Here is a 27,083-nt window from a genome sequence, read left to right as displayed (position 1 = left end):
TATTATTATTATTATTATTATTATTATTATTATTATTATATAAATAAACAAACAAATAAATAAATATATAAATAAATAATGGTTGCCCTGAGTGTGAATTTATTTAAGATTTAAAAGCTGACGCCAACACAACAACCACACCCTGGGTTTACGAGATGTATGATCCAGTGTCAATTAATAGTTCGAGAATACAAGACAACCATTATTACACACACACACACACACACACACACACACACACACACACACACACACACACACACATTATGACATCTTAATGACAACACTGTAGTTGCAATTATTTGATGATTATTTTTGGAGCTTATAAATCACAAATGTTCATTAATAATTTCTACTGTAAATCAGTCATATTTAAATTTACATTAAACAGATAACACTAAAGTATCTAATTATTGAGGAACGAATAGGGCAAAAACTAAATATTTCCACTACTCTTCAAACTGCCTAATGGCCGTAGGTTTGGTGACGCTAAGAGGAGTTTACAGAGACCAGGAGCGTGAATGGGCGAAGTTCTCCACCAGCAGAGTGAGGTAGGCGATGGTGCAGCCCAAAAACAATAGGTAGAAGGCGCCCTGTAGGTGATGCAGCCCCAGGACTAGCTTTGTGTCGTCCTCCTGAAGAAAGATATGAGGAGAATACACCGATGATATGCGTAATAACATTAGTTCTTCTCATTTTACAAGAATTGGATCGGGTACCATAATGCTGTACTATGCGATACTGTATATGGAATAGTACACTATTACTGTATATTAAACGATGTTATGATGAGTATGATATGATGTGATGCAGACTGATGTTAGGCGCTGCTGTGATACTTGGTAAGGTAGTTGGGATCTGACGGTTGTATCAGGTGTTTGTGTGATTGTATGTGATGGTAAGTTCTGTGTTTTGATATTTTTTTCCGTAATGGTTCGTTTAAAACCGCATTAGCCAGAATACGACAACAGCGACAATTAAAAAGGAGAATAAACCACTAGAGTTGACGAAATTCGTAATTTCATCAATCTTATTGGCTGCTAGAATGATCTCTGCTAGCATTCAGAGAGAGAGAGAGAGAGGATATACCTACGTGTACAGTAATTGCCAGGGCTGCCTGCTGCTGCAGTGTTGCAGCTGCTCTGTTCTCCTTCACGCGTCCGGCAATTATATCGCCAGTCCAATGGGGTATAATTCCGGCATCTTCCAATTGGGATATCAGTTGCTGAAGACGCTGAAAATAAGGTACTCCCTTCCTAGAAAATATAAAATAATTTTAAAGATATAGGGTATTATCATCCTCAGATATATGTAAAAAAAATCTCTAAAACTATTAAAAATTTCACTTCTTTAAATAATCCAGAAAAACTCAATTCTCCATCCCATAACCTGAGATAAGTTTGGACAAAGTTGGGGAAAAAGTTTTATGGTCAACACATTATATAAAAAAATAATTTTATTTAAATACAAAAATTTTGGCACCAGGAGACTCTCTACCTCCAAATCCGGATAATGTTCTCCAACGAATCATCGTCTCGTATCTATTAGAGCACTACCTGGCAGGATGACTACGAAAGTCCTACCTGAGTGACCACCCGATGGCAGCTAATCCAACTATTCCATCTTTGCTGATGTAGAAGGGAGTTTGGCCGAAATTGTCTGTGTAGTTAGAATTAATAACAATGGTGATGTGGTACGATGGACTGAAGAGCGAGTAGCTCCCCTTCTTTACCTTATCCAGCCCTTCCGCTGCTGTCAGCACCTAGAGTGAGGCGAATTAAAAAAATCTGTTAAAATAACAATTATTTATAAACATGTGAAGCACATGAACGAAATTATGTTCATGTTTCACAAAATATGAAATATTTAAATACTTCCTGTGTATGATCCCGTGTAGGTGTGTTGTCATTAGTCAGTGTGTGTGTGTGTGTGTGTGTGTTTACCATCATACCATTATAAAAGTATGCTCCTGTCGTCTGTTCACATGGCTATAACTAGAGACATGATGATTGGCACCACACACCACATATTATTCTGCTTGTGGATATTGACGTTTGATAAAAAGAATGACTATGAATGCTGAAGTAAGAGTGTCATTTTCTTAGAACAGCTCATTTCTACTTGTATTACGAGAGGAATGATACAGTTCCATTTTTCATGGTAAATCGCACAAAAATTAAAAATTGTAGAGTATAACATTATGTAATTTAATATATTTTATACGAAAATCAATCAATTTGTGGAAAAATTAATCTGGAATATAATTAAATTTTCTTACTTGCATTTCTTTATTTATCTTCCGCACAACAGGGTGAGTATGCTGGGTAAAATATTGCCGGGGCATTCCTCTCATCATCCAGTGTTCTATACCCCATTTCCAGTTGCTTCGAGCTACCAGATCCTCGAAGGTTTCTGGAGGCGGTGATTTCCCTTGGACTGTCAGGTGTGCGATTAATGACGAACGAAACCCTGTAGTGATGACCAGACAGAACACCAGCCACCACCCTATCAACAACTGTAAACATAATGTAGAGTAGAGTAGGCATCAAGTAGACATGTATATATATGTGTGTGTAAACGTGTGTGTCAAGAACAAATTCAGTTTCGTTGAGTATATACACTCAAAAGTTTAGGTTGCGTTTAACTTAATTATTTTTAATGCTATCTACTTTAATGTAGATATTTTATTCTTGTTTAATGTAAATATTACAGTGGACAAAGGCAGCAGTAAGCAGAAGAGTGTGTCAGTGACAGAGAACATTTGAATAAACATTTGAATTATATGAAAGTCTTACTCTTCCCGAGTCATTGTCGGAGGGATTGGAGGGCGGCCGCTCCAAGAGAGTGCCCAAGCTGTGCAGGAGGGCGGTGGTGAGCTTGACACCTTGACCTCCAGCAAACCACCGCCAGACCCTCTGTTGTAGCCACAGAGTCACGCCCCATAACACCACGCTCACCGACAGCAATAGCCATAGTTCTCCTGAAGGAAAGAAGATGCAAACTAGGATTACATCACATGCTAGTTGTATAGTGATTTGGTGAGATATTCCTAATGTATTTGTTAACGCTACGCAGACTTTACTTTAAAAGTTACGTTTGCTGAAAGCTTTAAAAACTGGTGTGTCATGTTAATTGCTACGTTTGTTTCTATTGGTGATTTGAACATCTGTTGTGTCATATACAGTATATTACCCTGGACCTTTGAGGTTATTTGCTTGTCGTTCTATTTTCTTCCAATATTGTATCTTAATTTTCAGTTGTTTAATAAGGGTAAGGGAATTTTGTAGAGCTCAGTACTGCTATGAAGTGAACACAGGAGTCTATAAGTATAGTTGCTATCATTGTTATTGCTATTCCCTCCCATATTTATTTATACACTTAACTAAAATCATCTGTCCTATTCACATATACTCCTGATGTTAGTTGTGTCTGTCTTTATGTCATCCTTGTCTAAAACGTCGAATACTTTGAAGGAAAATATTCCCAATCTTACGTAAATAATTGATCACCCCTTAAGCACTACGATTTTATTATTTCTAAGTCGTTCTGCTTAGTAATTTCATAATCAGAATCAAGGTAAATGGTGGAAAACTCCCAGAAAATAAATTGTGTATACATTTTATTAGGAGCCATAACCAGCAGTATCTGACCTTCAGAAATAGATGCTATTAGTTAAGTTGTATGCCATGATTCCAGTCCACGTTGCTTCAGTAAGGGATACACTTATCAAAAAAATTTAAAAAGTATATAGGGTCTACCTGAAAAGGGTCTTATCACTGAGAGGTGTTGTGGCAAGAGCGTTGGCTTTAATGACACTATGCTCAGTACATCAGCTTTATAAGCCCTGAGGAAGAGTGCAACTTCCATCCGATAGGTTTGAGAACCCATGGCTCCACCGATGTCTATTTCTTCTCGCTGGAGTTGACGCAACATTCCGGTAGTCTTGCCGTCCTTGTTTGTCCCCCAAGTACGTTGAGGTTGCTCACGTACCTCTAAACTGTTAAATATACGTTTCTTAGCTATATATATATATATATATATATATATATATATATATATATATATATATATTTATTTATTTATTTATTTATTTATTTATTATGGTGATAGGATTAATCGCGAATTAAACTTTGAAATTCAATATTTTCAATGAGTGTTTTAGGGAAAAATATCGTTATCTAGAAAATAAGTAATGACTCTTGTATTAAGAAGTGGATGGATGGGACTGGGAAGATTATGGTAAATAATTATAAAACATTCTTAAATATAAACTAATTATTAAGAAAAGTGATAACATTTTAGAAAGAGGATGAACTGCCACAATGACCTATGCTAGTGGGGCGGGGGGGAGATACGTGTCCACCTTCACAAATGACGCCTGTGGGGCGCCGGTAGGTAGGGCGGTACCGCTCTCGCCTTGCAAGCCAGATGTCACGGGTTCGATTCCCGGGTCGGTGGAAAGTTGTTCCGACACACTTCCCAGCCTCCCTGCTCACCTAGCAGCAAAGTAGGTACCTGCTGTAAATCGAAAGTTGAGAATTCGTATTCAGGGAAAGTTGTTGGAGCTTCCAATCACTTACTGGCATAAAACCATTGACTCTTCAGGCTTCTACGCCCTTGTCTCTTCAGGCTTGTACGCCCTTACACAAGGATGTACAGGTGCCCAGAAAAAAAAATAAAAAAAAGACGCCTGTGTTGTGGAAATATTGCCCTGGCCGCAAGAACCTTTTTTTTTCCTTTCCCAGTGGTGAGTGTTAGTAACATTTTGCTTAGGGGAAAAGTTTTATTAGGGATTTAATCATAGATAAGTATTTAAATACTTTATATTCTGAACCAGAAAGCCGGCTAGACATTACCTGCTGGCCTAGCTGGATTCCACGTGTTGCAATATGGAGGAGAACTAACGTAAAGTGGGACAATTATTATCGAGGATGCTTTCAAATAATAACTAATAATAATGGTTTAAATATTTTGATGTTCCTTATTCATCCAACTTTCGTAGAAAAATAATCATCAATGTCTATTCGTTTATTTTTTTTTCATTTAATTCCACAAAACATGACATTAATGTTGGGGATTATTAGTTTATGTACCCAGTGCTTACCCAGTCGTATCTCATTGGCAGGCCAAAACTAAGTATGGCTAAGACTGTGATCGCCCATATTACATATAGATATTATTTTCTTTGGATAAATTTGTTAAGTATTGTATACAAAAATGTACTATTTATACCTGAAATTTAGTTTTAATGCTAGAACCGAGAGTAGTCTGGCGTCAAGACAATCCCGGAATGTGGCTGTACTGCCTGGCTCTTTGCTGTCTGGTGTGTAGTCATTATAAGGGAGGAACCGTAAGGCTGAGAAACGTATCTTGTGGCCATTGAAGTTCCGAAACTGACCTAATGAAGAAATAATCAAGGAAGAAATAATTATCTGATTAATCACGACAATCGCTCTACCTGAGTAGAAAATATCATTCGTGTCATGAAATAGTCCACTGAAAAGGTCGCATTTAGTAAGAACAATGTGCAGACAAATTAATCGTACAGTTCAACATGTAAAATGGACACAGAAATGTATAGCTGCCAGATTCAATACATATCATGTAAAGGAAGGAATATGGAAGAAGGAGAGGATTGGTGGGGAAGGAAATAAAGCTGAGGAGATGCTCGCTAGGTCCCAGTAACAGGTGTTGGCGTATGTGTTTATCTGACGATTGACTTCCAAATTTTAGATAGATTAATAGAGAGTCGGATTTCGAGAACTTAAGAGAAACCACAAGTTTACTTTGAACTTTGAACATTATATATTTTTAGCTCTCTTTTTAACATGTCACCCAAGATAAAAGGAGAAATTTAATTAAAACAATTTTATCTTCATTAGTCGAATTTATAATAAAAATTATGAAATTTGAAACGAAACTCACCACCGAAGAAGAGGTCATCAACATGTTGAGGCGAGGAGGTGAGGTTCCACTTGTGGATAAGTTGGACGTCCGCCTTCCCGTTGTTGCAGTACAGACACCGCCGGTACACCCACACACGCTCGCTCACTGATGCTGCTGGAGAAGTTAATTTTATAACGAAATATCTCTAACGCACAAATTCCTTTCATTATTATATTATTATACATATATAACATACAGTAAACGGAGTATGATACGTTTTGTTACATTATATAGAGACAATGTCAAAAAATAAAAAAAAATAAAAATATAATAACAATATGGTCATTCGAAGGTTTAGAACAAAGCTTTAAGACATTAAGACTTACTTACCTTCCTTTGGAAGGATCTTCTTTAGGCGTGAATTGCCGGTGCGTGGTGGGGTGTGGAGGGTGAGGTCGTGGAGGGCCAGGTAGAGGCCGTGGACGGTGTTACGGAGACTATGGTGAAGGAGGACGTCCTTCACTCCTGCCGTCCCACCCACCACCACCACCCGCGTCTCTGGCATCTTTGACAACCCTGAAGACTCTAACAACCTGAGGAGGAGCCAAAGCGTACAACTTAGGTTTATAATGATTGCCTTGTATTTTATTTTCAGTCCCTTGACATTTACTGAGAGCGTAATACATGAAAAAATTAAATCTGCGGATTATATGAAAACTGATAAAGTTCCAGGTCCAGAGGATATGCTTCCAGTTCCTCTCACAGGTGTTATACTGAGCTGTATCTTCTCGTTGGACTCTCCACATTTCAGCTTTTCTCCATCCCCAAAGTAAGCCGATAAATGAAACCTTCATTTATCACCCCATATCGCCTCGCCATAATGGTCACAAAGATCTCTTAAACGAGAATTTATAGACTCGAACATCTTTAAAATAACACTTGACCCAGTGATCAACAGCATGCCTGCCGCACTGGACCAATTCGATCAACTAACCAATACACTGCAGTAGTGAGACCAGCTGAGCTTCCCTTTATTTCTCTGTAACATATTACAGAGTTTGGCACACTTTAATGGCCTTTCTGCCCTGTTCTTCTTGTCTTACTAGGCAGTCTTCGTTCTATTACTCTATAAATTCCGGAGATTTTCAAATGTCTGCAAAAGCATCAACTATTTTGTTAATGCTTATTAATTATGTTTTATTTACAAACAAACAAGTATATTAATGTCATAAATCTCTCACTATGACTACCTGCTTCAAGAGAGGAAATTTTAAATGTCAAACAATCGACACCTCACACGCCTTGCTGAGTAGAGTGTATCCAATTTAGTTTCCTACATAAGAAATAATACTTAGTAACAGCTACGACATCATGCAATTAAGAAGAGATTTTAAAATATCTTTATCCCATCGATTCAAAATTTAGGAATTACGCTTACTTAAGTCTTGCCATGACAAACATCGTCAAAATTTTTGTCAAAACTGCTTCAGTAAAGCTTAGATTAAAGCACAGAGCAGAAGGTAATGAAAACAGTCAATATTAACGTCGGTATCAGAACACCTTCACCACTGCACGTTCTATTAAAAATTCATTCTGTAGAACCATAGTCTACTAAGAACACTGGGGAACAAAATTCAACTTTTTGTCAGTTGCATACATTTTGAGACCTGTTTCTGGGTAAATTGAGGTCACTGATTTCAAATATGGCACCGGTTTTTTTCTATCGGGTCTAGTTTTGTTGCGGTGAGTTACCTACCATTTACTACTATATATAGTTAGACTACCATATACTACTGCTAAAAATCTAAACCAGCACACAGAGAGGAATTACCAAACACGTAGAATTAATTTTTAATTACTTTTATTTACCTTGACAAGCATATTTTGGATTCATCAGTTGCTTTTGTGAACTATGCCAGATTTATTCAGGCACAAACTTGCGTTTAATGGACTGTCTTGAATATCGCCTCTCAGTGCAGTCTCGCTGAATGCTCCAGTAATAGTCCGCCATCATGTGAATGTCCCAGCGACCTTGATACCTGTCTTCCATGACTTTGATATCCTGGTGAAAGCGTTCACCTTGCTCATCACTCACGTCCCCCAAGTTTGCCGGAAACAGTTCAAGATGACTGTTCAGGAAATGCATCTTAATGCTCATGTTGCAACCTAACACATGGAAACTTTCCATCAAAGATTCAACGAGCTTTTTATAGTCCTCTGATTTCCTGTTTCCAAGAAAGTTCCTTACAACAGAAACGAATGCTCCCCATGCATTTCTCTCAACATCAGTCATGGATTGAGTGAAGGCTTGGTCTTTAATCAGCGTCCTAATTTGAGGGCCGTCGAAAATACCTGCTTTGAGTTTTTCTAGCGTTAAACCAGGGAACACTTCACACAGATACTTAAAACAGTCACTGTCAGTATCGAGCGCCTTGACAAACTGTTTCATAAGGCCCAGCTTGATGTGAAGGGGCGGGAAAACAATTTTTTCACGTTCCACTAGGGGTTCATAAATGATGTTCTTTTCCCCAACATTGAGGCTTTCCCTAACTGGCCATTCCTTCTGAATCCAGTGTCTGTCTTTGGCTCTGCTGTCCCAGAGGCAGATAAAGCAAGGAAATTTTGTATACCCACCTTGCTGTCCTAGCAAAAAATTGACCATTTTTAGATCAACACAGATGATCCATTTGTGTTCTTCATATTTGAGTAGCTCCAAAACCGTTTTGATGTGTTCATATTTTTCTTTCAGGTGTACTGAGTGTCCTATGGGTATTGCGCCAAAGATGTTGCCTATATGTAATAAAACACACTTCAGACTCCGCTTAGAGCTATCTATAAAGAGGCGCCACTCTTTCGGATCATAACCTGGAGCTCCCATCGCGGTGACTAATCCAGAAATATCACAACAGTAGACGAAGTCAAATTTAGAATCAAAGAACTGTAAGAGGTTCTTTTCTCTGTTGCGAAAGAATGTTACCTTTGTGTCTATTTTCAGCAAGTTTTTATCTTTTAACCGTGAAGCCAACAATTCTGACAGCTTTTTAGACAGACCCAGATCTCGAACTAAGTCATTGAGTTCTGCTTGGCTAAATGTTTGCGGTTCTGTTGATATGCCTGCAAAATCTGAGTCACTATTTCTGTTAGTTGACTCCTCTGTGACCTCAGTGTCATATTCACTGTCAGATTCAACGGAAGCAAGTTGAGTGAAGATAGGATTTGGAACATCATCTGAATGGGGCACAGGCCTGATTGCTGAATCTAGACCTGATCTGCACAAACGAATGCCATTTTCAGAATCTGTGACCTCAAATCTACCAGAATCAAGTGTCAGAACTCATGCAACCGAAAGTGTGTTCCCCAGTGGAATCATTATTACCACAGAATAAAAAAACGGGGTACATATTAAAACTTTCCTTTCCTAGTAACTATTACACATGTACTATATATTCATCACACGGAACATAGTAATTTTAAAGACATCTGTATATATTTCTATTTTGGTGAAATACTCTTTGTGCTAGAGGAGATAGTCTAGGAACCCCTTGCATACGGGGTCGTCTCCGTGCTGAATAAAGTTCCCTGACGTTAACCAAATAAGAGCTAAAAGTGGCGTTTCTATAGTGAAGGAGTTAAGAAAATTAGTGTGAAATGTTAACTATGACTCAACTTAAACTATGAAAAAGGTCGTAATAATATTTTAAGGTAACCTTCTTATTCCAAGTTAAATATGACTCACCTTGCTATTTTTACATTACCTGAGGAGGAGATCAGTACTATTGCTGGTGGTGAGGTCAAGGATGAGTCCTCGGCAGGTGGTTCTTTCGTCCCCCCACAGCCCTTGCAGGAGGTGGTCCTTGGCCAGCTGGTCCTGGGACAACACCCACCCTGCGTCCACTACCACCCCAGCCGCCACACCCACACTCATGTGTCTGAGGGACTCAAATTTATGTTATTGTAACTTCAAATGAAAATTATTATTTCGGAAACATATTATGTGGGGAACATCGAAGGGTGTAGGAGACAATGAAAGGTGACATCAGGTAGTAGGTAGTAGGCAGCTACCAAACAGGGAGGAACTACCGCCTGGGAAGATATTGGAAGAATAATGTGTTGTCTAATGGTAGAACCTGCTGCTGTATGGCAGTGCAAAAATTGTGACCAAGTCCCAGGTTGCTCATCTGACTTTCTGCCTCATTTACACACAATTGCAGGATCTCAATTGTTTCTCTTGCTATTGACAACACAACATACATACTGTATATTGTTTCTCACTAATGATCTTTTTTTTTTAATTTCTTTATGGTTCCTTATTATTATTATTATTATTATTATTATTATTATTATTGCAGTGTTATTATTATTATTATTGTTATCATTATTATTTTATTTTTATTTTTGTATTTTTTATTATAAATTTTACTGATCTGAATTATTATTATTATTATTATTATTATTATTATTATTATTATTATTATTATTATTATTATTATTATTATTATTATTATTATTATTATTATTATTATTATTATTATTATTATTACGTTTTCGCCCCCCGGACCCTGATGTGGGTCGGTGACCTGTGTCCGGGTGGGGTAATACCCGTAAAAAAAAAAAAGGCACTAAATTATTGTGAAGAATTATAAAGAAACATTACAAGGGTAAGGAAGTTTTGGTATAACGCAGTAAGTTATGATTTTATGTGAATCAAATAATTCACCTGTCAGGCAATAAAATCCCCATGGCATCGTAAGATGCAAAAATAAAACAAAAATATACTTCAAAGGCACACATAGCTTAAGAACATAAGAATGGAGGAAACTTCAGTGGGCCTATTGGTCCAGACTGGGCAGTCCCCTATAGCTCATATGTCCTTCCACTCTATATTTGAAGCTATCCAGCGTGTTCGAGTTAATGATGAACTTCGGCAACTTGTTCCAATTATCCATTACTCTATTTCCAAACCAATGTTTACCTATCTCGCGCCTAAATCTAAATTTGTCTATTTTAAAACTAATACTAAGAGTCACTCCTGGCTGGATAGAATGAATACCTTTGTTATATCACCTTTGTTTAACCCTGACATTCATTTATACACCTCCATCAAATCGCCCCTCACTCTCCGTCTCTCGAGGGAGTGCAAATTAAAATGTTTTAACCTGTATCTGCACTCAAGGTTCCTAATGCCCTGGATTAGTCTTGTCATTCTCCTCTGCATACCTTCTAGGGATTCTACAGTATATACATTCTGTAGTACGGTGACCAAAACTGAACCGCATGATCCAAGTGAGGTCTCACAAGCTTAAGATATAGTTTTAGGAAAACCTCGCTAGTCTTGTAACTAACACTCCTTTATATGAACAAAGTACTTTGTTAGCCTTGTTTCAAGCAAATAAGCATTGCTGTCTTGGTTTAAGATTCCTATTTATCATTACTTCTGAATCTTTCTCACAGTGTTGTTCATCTGTTATCTGATTTCTCGGTTTACATCTCCTAATCTAAGTACTTTAAATTTGTCCACATTGAATTTCATCAACCATTTTTTCAGACCATGCATTTTTTTTTCTCGATATTCCAGTAGTTTTGTAGAGTCCCTGTCAGATTTATTTACACACTGTATTTTAGTGTCGTCAGCAAATTTACTTATGTTGCTACCTACGCTTACATCTTTGTCGTCTTTTTTTTTGTCGATCTGTGGTGTAATTGTCATCATGCTCGCGTCCCAAGCGAGCGGACCCAGATTTGATCCCAGGGCAGGGTGAAAAGATGGGAAAATTTTATATGCCATTTACCTTGTCCACCCAGCGGTAATTGGGAACCTGTATGTTAATCAATCAGCGGATTATGTTCCAGGGTAATGGTTAGCCAGTGTAGTTGGCGAGTTGTCCGGTCTTCTCGAACTATTCCTTGACACTGGGTCATGCAACTTGTTAACTTAGGGTGTGATTGTTGTGTTGGCCACAGCTTCTACACCTAAAACAAATTCACGCTTAGGTGGCCCTATGGGCGGCCATCCTCGTCACACGAGGGGCAACAATTATTTATTATTATCTATGTTGTTTATGTATATAATAATTAGCGATGGTCCAAATACTCAGCCTTGGGGTACTCCACTCCATTTTAGACTATCTCCTCCAATTCTACGAGCCTCCACTTTTCTTATGAGTCTTTCATGGTGGACCCTGTCGAAGGCTTTGTTAAAGTCGAGGCAAACCACCTCATAATCGTGTTCGTCATCCACTGATTCGAAAGCAGCTGAAAAGAATGTTAATGGATTTAACAGACATGAACACCCACTTGTGAAGCCATGTTGGAAATCATTGATCAACTTGTGCTTCTCCAGGTGATTTTGAATAGAGTTTGAAATGATTGCTTCCAGCAGTTTGCCTACAATTGATGCTAAACTGATTGGACGATAGTTAGAAGATAGTGATATATCTCCCTTTTTGAAAATTGGTAACACATTTGCTATCCTCCAGGATTCTAGTATTACACCCGTTCGAAATGACATGTAAAACAAATTTGCGATTTGTTTACTAACATTGTTACTAGTCACTACTACCTCTCTTAATCTTTCTTTTTTTCACTATCTTTGTATATAGTCGGTGCCTCGGGTAATCATGTTTAAATTCTCGGTGGTGAAAACTGTAGATATATGAGACGAATATGCTGTAATATGTAACTGTACTATTGACCATTATTGATTCAGGTCTTTGTATTATATGTTATAATCATACTCCCTTTTGTCACTGAGTGTAGTTCATGCTTTAGGCACATGCGCGCTGTACGCGCATGCGCAGATAGATACCCAGAGAGATTCCAAGACAGGATGCTGTTTCCCCTGTCTTAACTCCTTTTGTGTGTTTGTCCCAGAAATAGAACTTACGAACTTGACACCAGTGTGTTTCCTTTACCCCTGATTGGAAGCATCACCTGGGTCTCCCACATGGCGCAGTGTTTAGCTGGGACATCACATTATTCAGAATTGGAGTGGACACAGAATCTCTCTCGGAGCCGCCATCTTGTCAACTCCTCTTGTCGAGTGGATCGGCGCGTACCTCTCAAGATATTCCTGGATTTACAGTGCAGTGTTGTGAAGTGCTTTTTCAGTGTTGTGTGTGCCCTTTAGTGTCTTTAAAGTGTTTCCCGGTGTTCCTGCACTTTTTACAAAAGAGGGAAGCCTATTTAAGACCTATGGGAGAGCTCAAGTTTCGACATCCGCCTTCGTTCGTGTTCCGACCGGCACTGGGCGTCTGAGCCGGGAGGGGAGTTGCTGTAGCCGCCAGCGCGCTCCCGAGCCAGCCCGATCCGAGCACACGCACGAACGAACGCACACACAGACACACACTCACAGACGCTTGCAGATATCTTCCATTTAAAGACAATTGCTTTTCTGCTCACTTATTAATTACAGTAATTGTGAGAGAAATAAACCAGGCCATATGGAAGATCAGGAATTTATTGGGTTTTCTTCAGATACCCAACAAGACCAACTTCAGACTGATGTCGGTGCAGTAAGTGGACTCCAAGTGGAGCGGAAAGTGGATCAAGCGGCCCCACCCACCCTTAGCCCCCACTACACACGTCCGCAACCTGCCACAGGTGTCGACTTCCTTCATTTAATTCAGTTTTTGGAAGAAAACCGACGACAAGACGACATCAGGAGGCGACAGGAAGACGATGAACGAAGACGTGAAGAGGATCACAGGCGTCAACAAGAAAATGCCAGATTCAGTGCCATTATCGAGTTGTTGGCACCTGTTACCCTTCAAGCAGCTACTACACCTGCCTCTTCGTCCACAGGCGCGCCTGCAGGGTCCTCTCCAACTTCTTTGCCCCCCCCACAGAAAGCACTCGCTCAGAGTCCACCGCCACTCCAAGCTGATGCCTCGTTCCAGGTATTCCGTGAATGGCGTCGGAGGTGGGACGATTATTCGATGATGGTCGATTTATCGAGGTTGCCTAGGGAGAAACAGCTGATCCAGATGAGGATGTGTCTCACCCTAGAGACGCAACGTATCCTGGAGCACACCCTGCAAATTCCCCACAACACAGACAAGACTGTGAAGGACGTCTTGGATGCTTTACAGACGCATATCAAGGGTCTCCGCAACGAAGCTCTGCGTAGGAGAGAGCTTCTCAGTTGTAAGCAGCTGGAGGGTGAGTCATTTGCAGATTTTTACGTACGACTCAGACGCATCGCTGAGGAGGTTGACGTTTGTCCTGGGAACTCGTCGACTTGTGAGGAAACACAGCTGAAGATGATTATCCTCATGGGCGTGCGGGACGAAGAGCTTATTCAGAAGCTTATCTCCCTCGACACTGCCTCTTCTCTACAGGATGTTGTCACCACCTGCCGCTCTTACGAAGCCACCAGAAGTGCGACTTCTGCTATTCGTGCTCCATCTAACCAGCTGTGTGCCATCTCCGCATATAAGAAGAACAAAGGACGTGACGGGACTTCAGCCTCACATCCGACTTCAGCTTCACATCCGACTTCAGCTTCGCATCACTCTTCAGCATCACTTCAGACTTCGACGCCAGGTCATTCATGCCAATATTGTGCTCGTCGGCATGGTTCTGAATGCCCTGCCGCTGACAGCACCTGCAATAACTGTGGCCTTCGTGGTCATTGGGCTAGGACACTGAAGTGCCCTGCCAACAACGTTCAGTGCCGCTCCTGTAGCCGCATTGGACATTATGACAAATGCTGTCAGTCACGGAAGAAAAATGATACTACTTGCAATTCTCAGGCGGCGAAGAACAAGCGCTGTTGTCGCGTGGGATCCTCTTCTTCTCCTGTCAGCAAGACACCTCAGCCCATCTGCGTTCACCTGTCATACGGCGACATTACTTCCCGTATCCAGATGCTTCCTGACACAGGTGCGGACGTCACAGTCATCGGCACAAGACACCTCGACATTCTGGGGATCCCTAGGAGCAGTTTGCAGCCACCGTCAACTTCTACAACGCTCACCGCAGACGGTTCTACAATGGCACCTGCTCTGGGTACATTTCAGGCTACCCTCACCCTAGGTAAGCAGTCATGTTCTGCCAGGATTCAGGTCCACAAAGGTGTCCAGATGCCCCTACTGTCTTATGGCCACTGTCAAGAGTTGGCCATAATATCTTCAGACTTCCCTAAGCCAATTCTGGAAGTAAAACATGTCAACAGGTGCAAGGAGCTGCCCCTCCCACCCAATACGTCACCTTCTGCAGCCAGGGAGTTCTTCCTACTGCAATTCAAGGACGTGCTGGGTTCCAAGGAGGACCTCAAGACGGCTCCACTCAGCAGTCAGCAGCAGGAACCCCTCATGAACAACGACAACCCTACGAGGCCCTTTGAGTCCGTCTCTGCGGATTTCTTCGTTGTGGCGGGAAAGTCCTTTCTCGTCATCGCCGACCGGCTCTCAGGGTGGCCTGTTGTCGTTCCCTGCGGAGGCAACACTACTGCCTCTCATACAGTACGTATGTTCTGTCGCTACTTCCGGGAAGTTGGTGTCCCTCTCCGCCTGAGGACTGACGGCGGGCCCCAGTTCACCAGCAACGACTTCCGGGACTGCATGGAGCGATGGGGAGTTCATCATGTGGTGTCCTCGCCACATTATCCCCAGTCCAATGGACATGCCGAGGCTGCCGTAAAGTCCGTCAAGCATCTCATCCTCAAGACGGCACCCTCAGGCAACATTGACTGTGAGAAGTTTGACCGGGGTTTATTGGAATTGCGGAATACCCCCAACTTCACAGGTCGCTCCCCAGCACAGATGTTATACGGCCACCCACTACGGTCATGTGTCCCTGCCCATCCTGAGTCCTTCTCGAGGGAGTGGCAGGCCAAGACCGAGGACTGCGATCGTCGTGCAGCCGCCCGTGCTGACCAGGTAAAGGCACAGTACGATCAGCACGCCCGACCCCTTCCCAGGTTGAGCATCGGGCAAACAGTTCGGGTTCAAGACCCGACGTCTCACCGCTGGGACAAGGTCGGGGTTGTCATGGGCTGCAGCAAGACCAGGGATTACGAGGTCCGTCTCCCTAGTGGTCGGGTATGGTGGCGGAATCGCCGCTTCCTTCGTTCAGTACCGTCCCCTAGTGGTGAACCCCTCCCCCACATCCCTGTGAACCCTTGCTTGGACGAGAAAAGTAAGTCCTCATTCAGTGAACCCCCAGTCTTCCCACGTCACTCTCAAATGTTCCTGGAAAAAAGAGTCCGCTCGAGATTGCACTACGAGCGTGAGGGGGAGGGAGGTGTAGATATATGAGACGAATATGCTGTAATATGTAACTGTACTATTTACCATTATTGATTCAGGTCTCTGTATTATATGTTATAATCATACTCCCTTTTGTCACTGAGTGTAGTTCATGCTTTAGGCACATGCGCGCTGTACGCGCATGCGCAGATAGAGATACCCAGAGAGATTCCAAGACAGGACGCTGTTTCCCCTGTCTTAACTCCTTTTGTGTGTTTGTCCCAGAAATAGAACTTACGAATTTGACACCAGTGTGTTTCCTTTACCCCTGATTGGAAGCATCACCTGGGTCTCCCACAAAAACTATTGAAAAATATATGTTCAGTTTATTGTTCATTTCTCGGTCGTTATCAGTTAAATAGACAAACATGTATTCAGATTTCACTCTGCAATTTCTTAATGATGAAGTATTTATGCCCTATCTTTAACGCGAACTAGAAGTTCTTTTATATTCTAATTCAAGGTTAGTTTATGACAATGTTCTCTTTAAGAAATAAAAAAGTCGCTGGCAAGCTGGCATATGGGCACACTTTAGGTTCTTAAAATCTGATGATATAATGAATAAAACAAAACTTGTATAATTTACTGTATTATTGGAGAAAGCATTTGCATGTCACCTGATTATACTGGCGAATACGTGTGAGTGTTGTGTAGTGGTGATGAGCACCAGGTGACAGCCGGTGAGATGGTGTTCTACTACCTGATTCACCAACACGCCCACCTGCTCCACGATTCCACCTGCATCTTTACTAAACACAGGCACAGCACTGATCGCCGTGGCAACCACCATCACTACACGGCACCCGAGTGACACCATCTTATCTTAAAACATTGACAAATAACTTTCATTGCAACAGATATTTTCTACTTTTGACGTTTCTGAAAAAAAATCATTTGAGCCAAAAATAGATGTAGATACTCCAAAACTACCAGTGATCGATAATTCATATACAGCAGATAAAACCATATTAAGGTAACAATGAAATCTATAAGTTGTCAAAACATCCTCTGGGAGCCAAGTTACAGTTATTGTTGGTAACAACTACAACACTGATCTCTTCATAAGTGTTGTGATTTGCTTTGTTATCTTTTTCCTGATTCATAAATATTATTATTAATTGTCCCTTTGTTCTTAAAATACTATCTTTATAAATCATTTGAAAATGTCATCTATGCCTTTGTTAGTAATGATTTCCTACCTCACTGGTTTTATTACATTCATTGAAGTCATTCTACATGACCTCGCGTCAGATGACCTCACATAATGTACCCACAGATGGCGACCTCACTTTACCTGGTGACCTGGCAATGGTGACCTCACAAAATATGGCTGCTTTGGGTAACTTGATCACGACATATGAGTTGGCGACTTCCATAACAATTTAAATAGTGAGTTACTTAATGCACAAAAGCAGAATATACCATACAGAAAATTCAGATAAGATAAGAACATAAGAATGGAGAAAATTGCAGCGGGCCAATTGGCCCATACTGGGCAGTCCCGTTTACACCCAACCCCTATCGCTCACATATCCACCCATCCTATATATGGAGCTATCCAGTGTATTCGAGTTAATTATGATATTTGGTAACTTGTTCCAATCATCGACTGCTCTGTTTCCAAACCAATGATTACCTATCTCGCACTAAAATCTAAATTTGTCTTATATACAGCCATTGCTATGAGTTCGCTCCTGGTTGGATAGTTTAAATACCTTTGTTATATTACCATTTTTTAACTGTCACTTCCTCCTAATACCCGGGACTAGTCTGGTCATTCTCCTCTGAATTCTTTCTAGGAATGCTATATCATTTCTGTAGTACGGAGATCAGAACTAAGCCGCATTTATGCAAGTGAGGTCTCACAAGCACAAGAAATAGTTTTCGGATAACCTCGCTAGTCTTGCAACTAACACTCCTTTGTATGAACCCAAGGACTTTGTTAGCCTTGTTTCGAGGAAATGCACACTGTTGTCTTGGTTTAAGATTCCTTCTTATCATTACTCCTAAATCTTTCTCACAGTCGATTTTCTCTATAATAATGTTGTTCATCTGATATCTAATTTCTCTGTTTACATCTCCTAGACTAAGTACTGTACATTTGTCTATAATATATTTAATCTGCCATTTTCAGAGCATGCGATTTTTTTTGCAGATTTTGCTGTAGTTTTGCGGAGACCTCGTCAGATTTAATTACACATCCTTTTTTACTGTTGACAGTAATTTTGTTTATTTTGCTGTCTAAGCCTATATCTATGTCGTTTATACATATAATAAATAGAAATTGCCCAAATACTGAGCCTTGGGGTACACCACTAGTGACATTACGCCAATCAGGTTTAGTGCCGTTAAGGCTTATTCGCTGTTTCCTGTCCTGTAACCAAGCTGTAATCCATTTTAAGTTATCTCTTCCAATTCCACGAGCCTCCACTTTTCGTATTAGTCATTAATGGGGGATTCTGTTGAAGGCTTTACTAAAGTCGACGTATACTACACCATAGTCGTGTCCTTCATCCACTGATTCGAAAATAATTGAAAATAATGTTCCTAGATTTGTCAGACACGAATGCCCACTTGTGAAGCTACGTTGGGAATCATTGATCAACTTGTGCTTTTCGAAGTGATTTCGAATAGAGTTTGAAATTATTGCTTCCACCAATTTGCCTACAATTGATGTTAGACTTCTTGGATGGTAGTTAGATGATAGTCATCTATCCACATTCCTCAAAACTGGTGTCACATTCGCGATCCTTCAGGATTCTGCTAAGGCATACCAATCTCTTTCTCACATTCATATATTCATGTGGCAAATATCTCATCGGGACTTGGTGACTTATTAAGCTTTAGTTTGTCGATTTGTTTATTAAAATCGTTACTGGTAACTACTATCTCGCCCAATCGATTTTCTTCACTATCTCTGTTATAGTCGGTGCCTCGGGTATCATGTTTAAATTCTTGGTGGTGAAAACTGTTGAAAAATATCTGCTCATTTCTCCATCATTATCTGTTAGCTCGCCGGTATCTGACTGTATTGGTCCAATCTCTTCTTGTGTTTTAGTTTGATACATTTTGAAGAATCCAATGGGGTTTGACTTCGTCTTCCTTGCTACCTTCAGTTCTTTATTCATCTTTGCTTTTCTTATCTCGGTCTTAACCATACCGGCCAATACTTTATAATAATCTCGAAGGTAAACATCACCGCGTTTTATTCTACCTATAACCTTCCTTTGTCCAACGAACTTGGGTTCATACTAATCAGTATTAGTTTACAAGACTAAAGCTGCTATCCTAAAACTATATTTTGCTTTTGTGAGACCTCACTTGGATTACATTGTTCAGTTCTGGTCACCGTACTACAGAATGGATATACAATCCCTAGAAGGAATTCTGAGGAGAATGACAAGACTAATCACGGCCATTAGGAACCTTAAGTGCACTCCCTCGAAAGACGTAGAGTGAGGGGCGATATGATCGAGGCGTATAAATGGAATTCAGGGTTAAACAAAGGTGATATAACAACGGTATTCAAACTATCCAACCAGGAGCGAACTCGTAGCAATCATTTTAAATCAGATAAATTTAGATTTAGGTGCGTCCGATACTACCAGCCGCTAGCTTCCAAGCCGTGGTCCCATCAAGTAGCCCAAGCCGCCAAGTTAGCTTCACTAAAACCTGGAATAATCCACCTATTAACCACTGTGATTACCCATCCCCACTCTCTCTAAGCAATGTAAGCAATTGAACGAAACTTACTTGTGAGTACTGTTGACATGGCTTGCTAGTGTAACGGCTAAGTGGAACATTTTTTCGGCACCGTGTCTGTGCGCCCAAGCAGCGTCCTAGGCCAGCATGATTTCAGGTAATTACTTAACTTTTTCTGCTTAAAACTCCAATTCTCCGCTGATTGTCCTTTATTTTTTCCGGGAAAGACTAGCGCTATTTTAGTAGTTATTTCCGTCTTTACTTCAGGACAGGAACGTCACCCACGACTTTCCAGTAATTATTTTACTTATTTGTGAAGTACATTACGATGACGAATTATCATGAATAAATTTTGTTAATATTATAGCTGGCTTGTAACTTCGTCAACAGTGTATGAATTAACTTTAAATAATACATTTTTTGAGCCTCGTAGGCGCCAGCTAAATACAAAAGTGTTGTAACACATTGCCACAACTTATAACGATTACTTCTTAATTACAATGGAACACAGTAATGGGGAAAACGTAATATCTCTACTGTTACCAAAATTGTGTATCTGTTGGGGTGACTGTTACTTGATTATAGTATAACAACTACTTGTGAAGCTGTCATATATGTAACAACCTTCCTGGGTTGTCACTTCTTGTAACAATCATTTGTGTAGCAAGTTACCTTATATTCTAGATGGCCGTTTAAAGGCTCAGTTAGATTGATCTCCAGAATTGTGACATACTTCGTGCAAAGTTTATGCAAGGGAACATGCTCAATTTCAACAGGTGTTTGCCTCAAGATCAATATCCATGTTTGCCACAGAATGATGCTATTTATGCTTCTTTACTTGGGTCCACTTACTTCTGTGAGCAAACATTCAGTCTATTAAATCCCAAGTCAAAAATTCCAAGTAGCCTAAATGACGTGACTCTGCATTCCATTTTGCGACTGGCAACCACAAAGTTAGATCACAGCTTGAAGAAACTCATCTCACTTCACAATAAGCTTAAGAAAATCTTTCCTATTGGTAAACACATTATTCAATTATTGATTTTCAAAGTAATATCTTAGTTGTGATAACAAATAAAGATTAGCAAACATTTGTTGCATGACGTATACTGCCGACTGCCTATTATTGGTTATCAAAAGTCTTTATTTTACATCTGAATGAAAAATGTAAATGTTTGACTTCATTTATCTAATTACGAGGACCTGCCCATATTTTGCGGCTTATGAGTTCGTCTTCTGATGTGGTCCCCTGCGTTAACACAATGAGAAGAGATGTTTCCCTCACCTCAGCGAGAATTGTTTCTTACCAATGAGTGAATTTTCAGTTAATAAGAATATACATAAACATTTGTCCGATTTTGAAAATAAGTTATTCAAACAATTGAGGATATTGATAATTAGATGCATATAGATAAAACCGATCGCATGTTCAACGCACTGCATGGTCAATAATTTCAGAATGATTCGTATGATGAGTTTTGTGACCATCATCTGTGAGATGTCAGTAAAGGGTCACTAATATGCAATATATTTATTCTTGTATTATTATATAATTTATCCTTTATTGTAGATAAACGCTTCTACAGAACTTGTAGGCAGCATCAAAGTGCTGCAGTCTACCAAGAAGCAAAACAGGACTACATATCTGAAAATTATTACCAAACTGATAAGAGTAAATCCAAGCAATATGTGCTACATGTTGAAAGTGTACTGTACACGCCCTTGCCTCCGTGGCTCTTGATTGTGAGGAAAAAGCATCGCATGGAAATATATTAGTGTTTTAAATTTCATTATCTTTAAATTTTGTTCTAATGATGGCGTGTGTAGCAAGGCTGTAGTTTACTGTAGTAATTATTGGTTGTTGCTGCTGATTGTTGGTACGTAGCGAAGACGGTCTTTTCATAATTATTCCGGCGACGATTTCTTTGGTACGTTCTTCTCCTCAGTGAACCTTCTTGCCTCCACTGTTGGATCCACCGGTAAATAGTGGAAACGCTGGTTTCATGCTCAAGAGATATTGCTTTGGCTGATACACCAGTCAACCACAGCCACACGATCCAGGCGCGGTCTATTGCCGGCGCCTGTCTCTTGGGTGTTTTCCTCATTGTCTTGTCTCTGTTAAACAATAGTACTATGTAGATCCTTTATGCATATTAACCTTTGTGTACTTTGTTATGGTAGTTAGAGTTATAGAATATATTTACATAGTTCTTATTTTTTTAGTAATGCTGTTTCTTTTAGCAATACCTAAAGCCAAAATTTTCAGAAAACAAGAAACTTTTAAGTATGGTTATATCCAAAGATGTAGCAGTGAAGTAACCAGTATCCAGAGTACGATCTCATCTGCTTAGAGAGTTTCAAGAATATTTTAAGGCCAATAATTTGACGATAAATTTTAAGTCCAACCAGTATTACGATCTCATCCATTTTAAGGATGTATGGCCCAGTCAAATGTTTTAAAGTATCAACCAGTATCCAGAGTACGATCTCATCTGCTTAGAGAGTTTTAAGAATATTTTAAGGCCAATAATTTGACGACATGCAAACCAAAATGGCCCATTATGGATACAAACCAAAATGGCCCATTATGGATAGTCAAATGTTTTAAAGTATATCGTCGTCTTACTTCCCCTTTAACCTCTTTTGCTGAAGCTCGACGGCAAATACAAAATAATTTTATTTTTAATCAGTTGTTATACAAGAGGATACGAATGATTCAATGATGTTTATTATATTAGAAAAAATCCAGAGCTTCAGGTAAATATATATTATTTCTATCGCATTGTTAGTTAAATTTGCTGTTTTTTCTTCAAAAAGTTGTTGTGAAGACTAAATTACTGTATAAGTTTTCCACTATCAAGTTTACACTAATAGTTTTTCATCATTTAAAAATATTCTATGATACTATTTAAAGTGAGTTTCATGATATAAGGAGTTAAGAAACTTCATGTCAGGTATGTTTTAATTCTAGTTCCTAATAACCGGATAAAAGAATTTGGAAATGGTGAAAGTTGAAGACTGTGATATTTTAATGAAGGGATAAAGTAATTTCATTGAACTCAGAAAATATGAACCATAATCTGAGTGTTGCCAGAGACTATAACATTTTACTGATTTTATTTCCTGTGAAGTACCAAGGTTCAACTGATGTTTATTAATGTACATACTGAAATAATTACGCTCTTTCAGGTTAATTTGAAAGTAATACAAAGCGTGAGGGAGTGTGCAGTATATCGATGAAAAAGATCACTCCTGAAGTGGAGCTCTATGGAAGAGTCTTATGTTTATTTCATGGACCTACGCAGTTTAATGTGTATGTAGTAATAATATATAAAGTTACGGCAAGAATATATTGTGACTGCCAGTCGTAGGTAATCATACCTAAGAAATCATTAAACAAATTTAGGGAACCCTGAATTATAAGCTTCAATATTATAAAACTATATTACTGAGGTAGAGAACAATGAATTATATTACTACAGAATTCATGCTGCCAGTTGAAAGTCTGAATGCATTGCATGACTTCTTGTCCCTTGTTAAATGCCCTGTAGTGTTTGCGGGGAACCAATTCATTGATATGGAAGTCTTGAGCCAGAAGATTAAGTTCAGTGAGTTAACATAAGAACATAAGAATGGAGGAAACTGCAGCGGGCCTATTGGTCCATACTGGGCAGTGCCATTTACACCCAACCCCTATTGCTCATATATCCATCCAACCTATGTTTGAAGCTATCCAGCGTATTCGAGTTAATAATGATGTTTGGTAACTTGTTACATTCATCCAATAGTCTATTTCTAAACCAATGTTTACCTATTCGGGGCTAAATCTAATTTTCTCTAATTTAAAGCCATTGTTACGAGTTCGCTCCTGGTTGGATAGTTTGAGTACCTTTGTAATGTCACCTTTGTTTAGCCCTGACTTCCATTTATACACCTCTATCATGTTGCCCCTCACGCTACGTCTCTCGAGGGAGTGCAAATTAAGATGCCTTAACCTGTCTCTGTACTCGAGGTTCCTAATGTCTGGGATTTGTCTTGTCATTCTCCTCTGAATTCTTTCTTGGGATTCTATATCCATTCTGTAATACGGTGACCAGAATTTAACTGCGTAATGCAAGTGAGGTCTCACAAGGGAAAGATATAATTTTAGGATGACCTCTCTAGTCTTGTAACTAACACACCTTAGCCTTGTTAGCCAGCCAAGCAAGCCAGGGATGCCACCAGATCCCTAGCATAAAGGTCCCTTGTGCCGTAAATTTGTCCCAGTTGTTAATGAATGGGACTATGCTAACGTCCAATTCGTCTATCAAAGGACTAAACGAGTTTTTACACTTACCTGTTGTCGTTTCCTTGGTGTCTTTTCTCACTACCATTTTCGTCGTTCTTCTCCTCACTTCCTTCCATTCACCTGTGTCTTCGTCAGACACGGGCTTTCCGTGCCTCGTGTCTTCTTCCTTCATCCTCAGTATCACTTCCTTTAATTTCAAGTTTTCTTCTTTGGCCTTCTCTAACTCGGCCCTCAGAAGGGCACAGCCCTGTTAACAAGTAGCACTAGCCATTACCGCCAATTGTCCCCGGGAGCTAAGTCTGCCGTGACCTTTCCTCTAACGAGGTCAGAACACATCTGGTAATAATTTACGCAGAACACATGAAACAGTGGATATGTCAAGTGGTACTATTATTCATGATTAAGAATAAACGTCTACGTGTGGGAGATGTAAACAGAGAAAACAGATATGAAATAAACAATGTTGTTATAGAGAAATACGAAGGTGAGAAAGATTCATGGTTAACGATAAGTAGGAATATTAACCAAGACAACAATCCGTATTTGCTCGAAATAAGTCTAACAAAGTCCTTGTGTTCATAAAAAAGGAGTGTTAGTTACTAGACTAGTGAGGTTATTCTAAAACTATATCGTGTGCTTGTGAGATCTCACTTGAATTACGCGGTTCAGTTGTGGTTTCCGTACTACAGAATGGATATAGAATCCCCAGAAAGCATTCGAGGTGGATGACAAGACTAATCCCGGGCATTAGGAACCTTGGGAACAGAGACATATTAAAGCATCTTAATTTGCTCTCCCTCGAGAAATGTAGAGTGAGATGCGATATGATCTAGGTAGTCAGGGTTAAACAAGAGGGAATTAACAAAGGCACTCAAACTTTCCGGCAGGAAGCAAAATCGAAACAATTGTTTCAAATTAGGCAATTTAGATTAAGGTGCGAGATAGGTAAACACTGGTTTGGCAATAAAGTAGTGGATGAGTGGAATAGGTTACCGAACTTCATCATTAACTTGAACACGCTATGTAGCTTTGAATATAGATTAGAAGGATATATGAACGATAGGCGTTGGGTGTAAACGGGACTGCGCAGTATGGACCAATAGCCTCGCTGCAGTTTCCTCCATTCTTATTATTCTTAGCATCAGTATTATTGATAGATTACGGGCAGCAGCGTGGGAGTTGCCCATCTGAACTTCTGTACTGATCATTTCAAAAATTTCTTACACAAATAATCAAGGTAAAATTTCGTCTTGTACTGTACCTTGAACACAATATTCACAGCGTTCCTCCCGCTGAAGCGACGACAAGCAACTGTTTACCGCAAGTGTCAGTCCAGAATATTTATCAGCGGGTGAAGGTGAGGACGAACTAAGTTTGGCAACTGATAAATGACGTCATGGCGAACTTAAACCATGATTGGTGGAATATATACATAACATAAATAAAGGGAATATTAGGGATGACGCATACTCACACACACACATATATTTATATATATATATATATATATATATATATATATATATATATATATATATATATATATATATATATATATATATATATATATATATATCATGTAGATCCACAATGAAAACTTGGATAAGATAAATCTTGATAAAAACACACGGGAATATCCAGTAATCCAGTTGCCACTTAAGATGTCTTGAATAAAGACGAAAGCTAAGGTGCTCCGTTGTTTCCCTTTTCCCGTGTGTTTTTATCAATGTATATATATATATATATATATATATATATATATATATATATATATATATATATATATATATATATATATATATATATATATATATATATATATATATATATATATATATGTGTGTGTGTGTGTGTGTGTGTAGATCCACAATGGAAACGTGAATGAGATAAATTTTCATAAAATCACACAGGGAAAAAGGGAAACAATGGAACACCTTAGCTTTCGTCTTTATTCAAGACCTCTTCAGAGGCAACTGGATTACAAGGACCGAGAGGCTTAAGTACTCAAGGCGACCTTACTAAACGTGAGGTCAGGTCAGGTCCTTGTAACATTCAGAAAGTTTTATGTGACATTTAGAGACGTTAGAACAAAAAGGACTATCTGCCGAACAGGGAAACAGAAGTAAGCTAGGCTGAAACACTCATGACTCGTGGCGAGTTAAATCAAAACTTCCAAGGAACGCCCTCGGTCAGGGTATGGAAGCGTTTTGAACTAGGCCTATATCAATTTAAATGTACTTTATCGAATTAATGTAGACACGATTCATGAAGTTAAGGGACAATTATAAAATTTAAAGTTATTGTGGATCATTTGCCAGTTCTAAATATGTTACGTGTGTCCCAAAGAAAATATTAGAAATACCCGAAAGATGACTTCATGGGGGGGAGGCAGGCGAGCGCCCTGAGGTATGCAGGCATTGACCAGGCCCCAGTAGTTCATGGTCATTGACCGAAAGGGACGTTTAACTACGTGTTCCACCAAACAGAGCGACCACGTGGCCTCGTCCCTCATCCGTGTTGCAAGTAAGTCCGTATTCGATCTCAGACAGTGTTGAGATAGGGCGTAGAAGAAATTAACAGTAGTTACCAAAGTACTTATTTTGCAGGGTCACGAGACCCCACCTGGTTGGTGGTTGGTGGTGATGGTGGTTTGGAAGACATAGCTGGTTACTCAAGGGGTGGACACCCACACGGCCTGCGAGCAGACCAAATTACCAAATTACCATGACTGACCGCAGAGCTTGGATGTGGTCGACCTGGTTCATCGAATCTCCCCACCTAGATTCATACAACACCACAAGAACCACCCACACATTTCCTCAGTAAGTCAACGAAAAATCTTACTAACGGGAAAGTAGAACTCCTCCGTCAGCTGGGCAGGGTTCACCTGGTTGTACTCAGAGCTGGTCTAACTAGGCGGGCTGACGGTCGCTCTCTTTCTGTCCATGGAGTACTGGGAG

The 27,083-nt window shown here is 39.7% G+C and overlaps 1 protein-coding gene across 1 annotated transcript; it reads right to left on the bottom strand.

The window, feature by feature from the left end:
- LOC121879623 (glutamate receptor ionotropic, delta-2-like) lies at positions 1-25,461 on the bottom strand. The gene is made up of 12 exons (XM_042386288.1): positions 25,385-25,461; positions 16,751-16,955; positions 9,642-9,815; positions 6,277-6,479; positions 5,926-6,060; positions 5,233-5,398; positions 3,759-3,997; positions 2,796-2,980; positions 2,279-2,515; positions 1,584-1,762; positions 1,094-1,256; positions 1-635 (listed from the first exon to the last, which is right to left on the bottom strand). The coding sequence occupies exons 2-12, from the start codon at positions 16,948-16,950 to the stop codon at positions 501-503; spliced, it is 2,016 nt and encodes a 671-aa protein (XP_042242222.1). The 5' UTR covers positions 16,951-16,955; positions 25,385-25,461; the 3' UTR covers positions 1-500.
- Between the last annotated feature and the right edge of the window lie 1,622 nt (positions 25,462-27,083).

The sequence above is a fragment of the Homarus americanus genome, unplaced genomic scaffold (genome assembly GCF_018991925.1).
Source record: "Homarus americanus isolate GMGI-L3 unplaced genomic scaffold, GMGI_Hamer_2.0 scaffold26295, whole genome shotgun sequence".
NCBI classification, from domain to species: Eukaryota; Metazoa; Arthropoda; class Malacostraca; order Decapoda; family Nephropidae; genus Homarus; species Homarus americanus.
The sequence above is the reverse complement of the archived record's forward strand: the minus strand, read 5'-3'. Positions and strand labels throughout refer to the sequence as shown.

Bases quoted from the DNA above. Each gene is read 5' to 3' on its own strand.
- LOC121879623 (XM_042386288.1), bottom strand. From the start codon at position 16,950: ATGGTGTCACTCGGGTGCCGTGTAGTGATGGTGGTTGCCACGGCGATC. The intron at 5,399-5,925 runs GTGAGTTTCGTT...TTTCTTCATTAG, and splicing joins TGATGACCTCTTCTTCGGTG to GTCAGTTTCGGAACTTCAAT. The intron at 2,981-3,758 runs GTAGACCCTATA...TCTTTCCTTCAG, and splicing joins AGTGATAAGACCCTTTTCAG to GAGAACTATGGCTATTGCTG.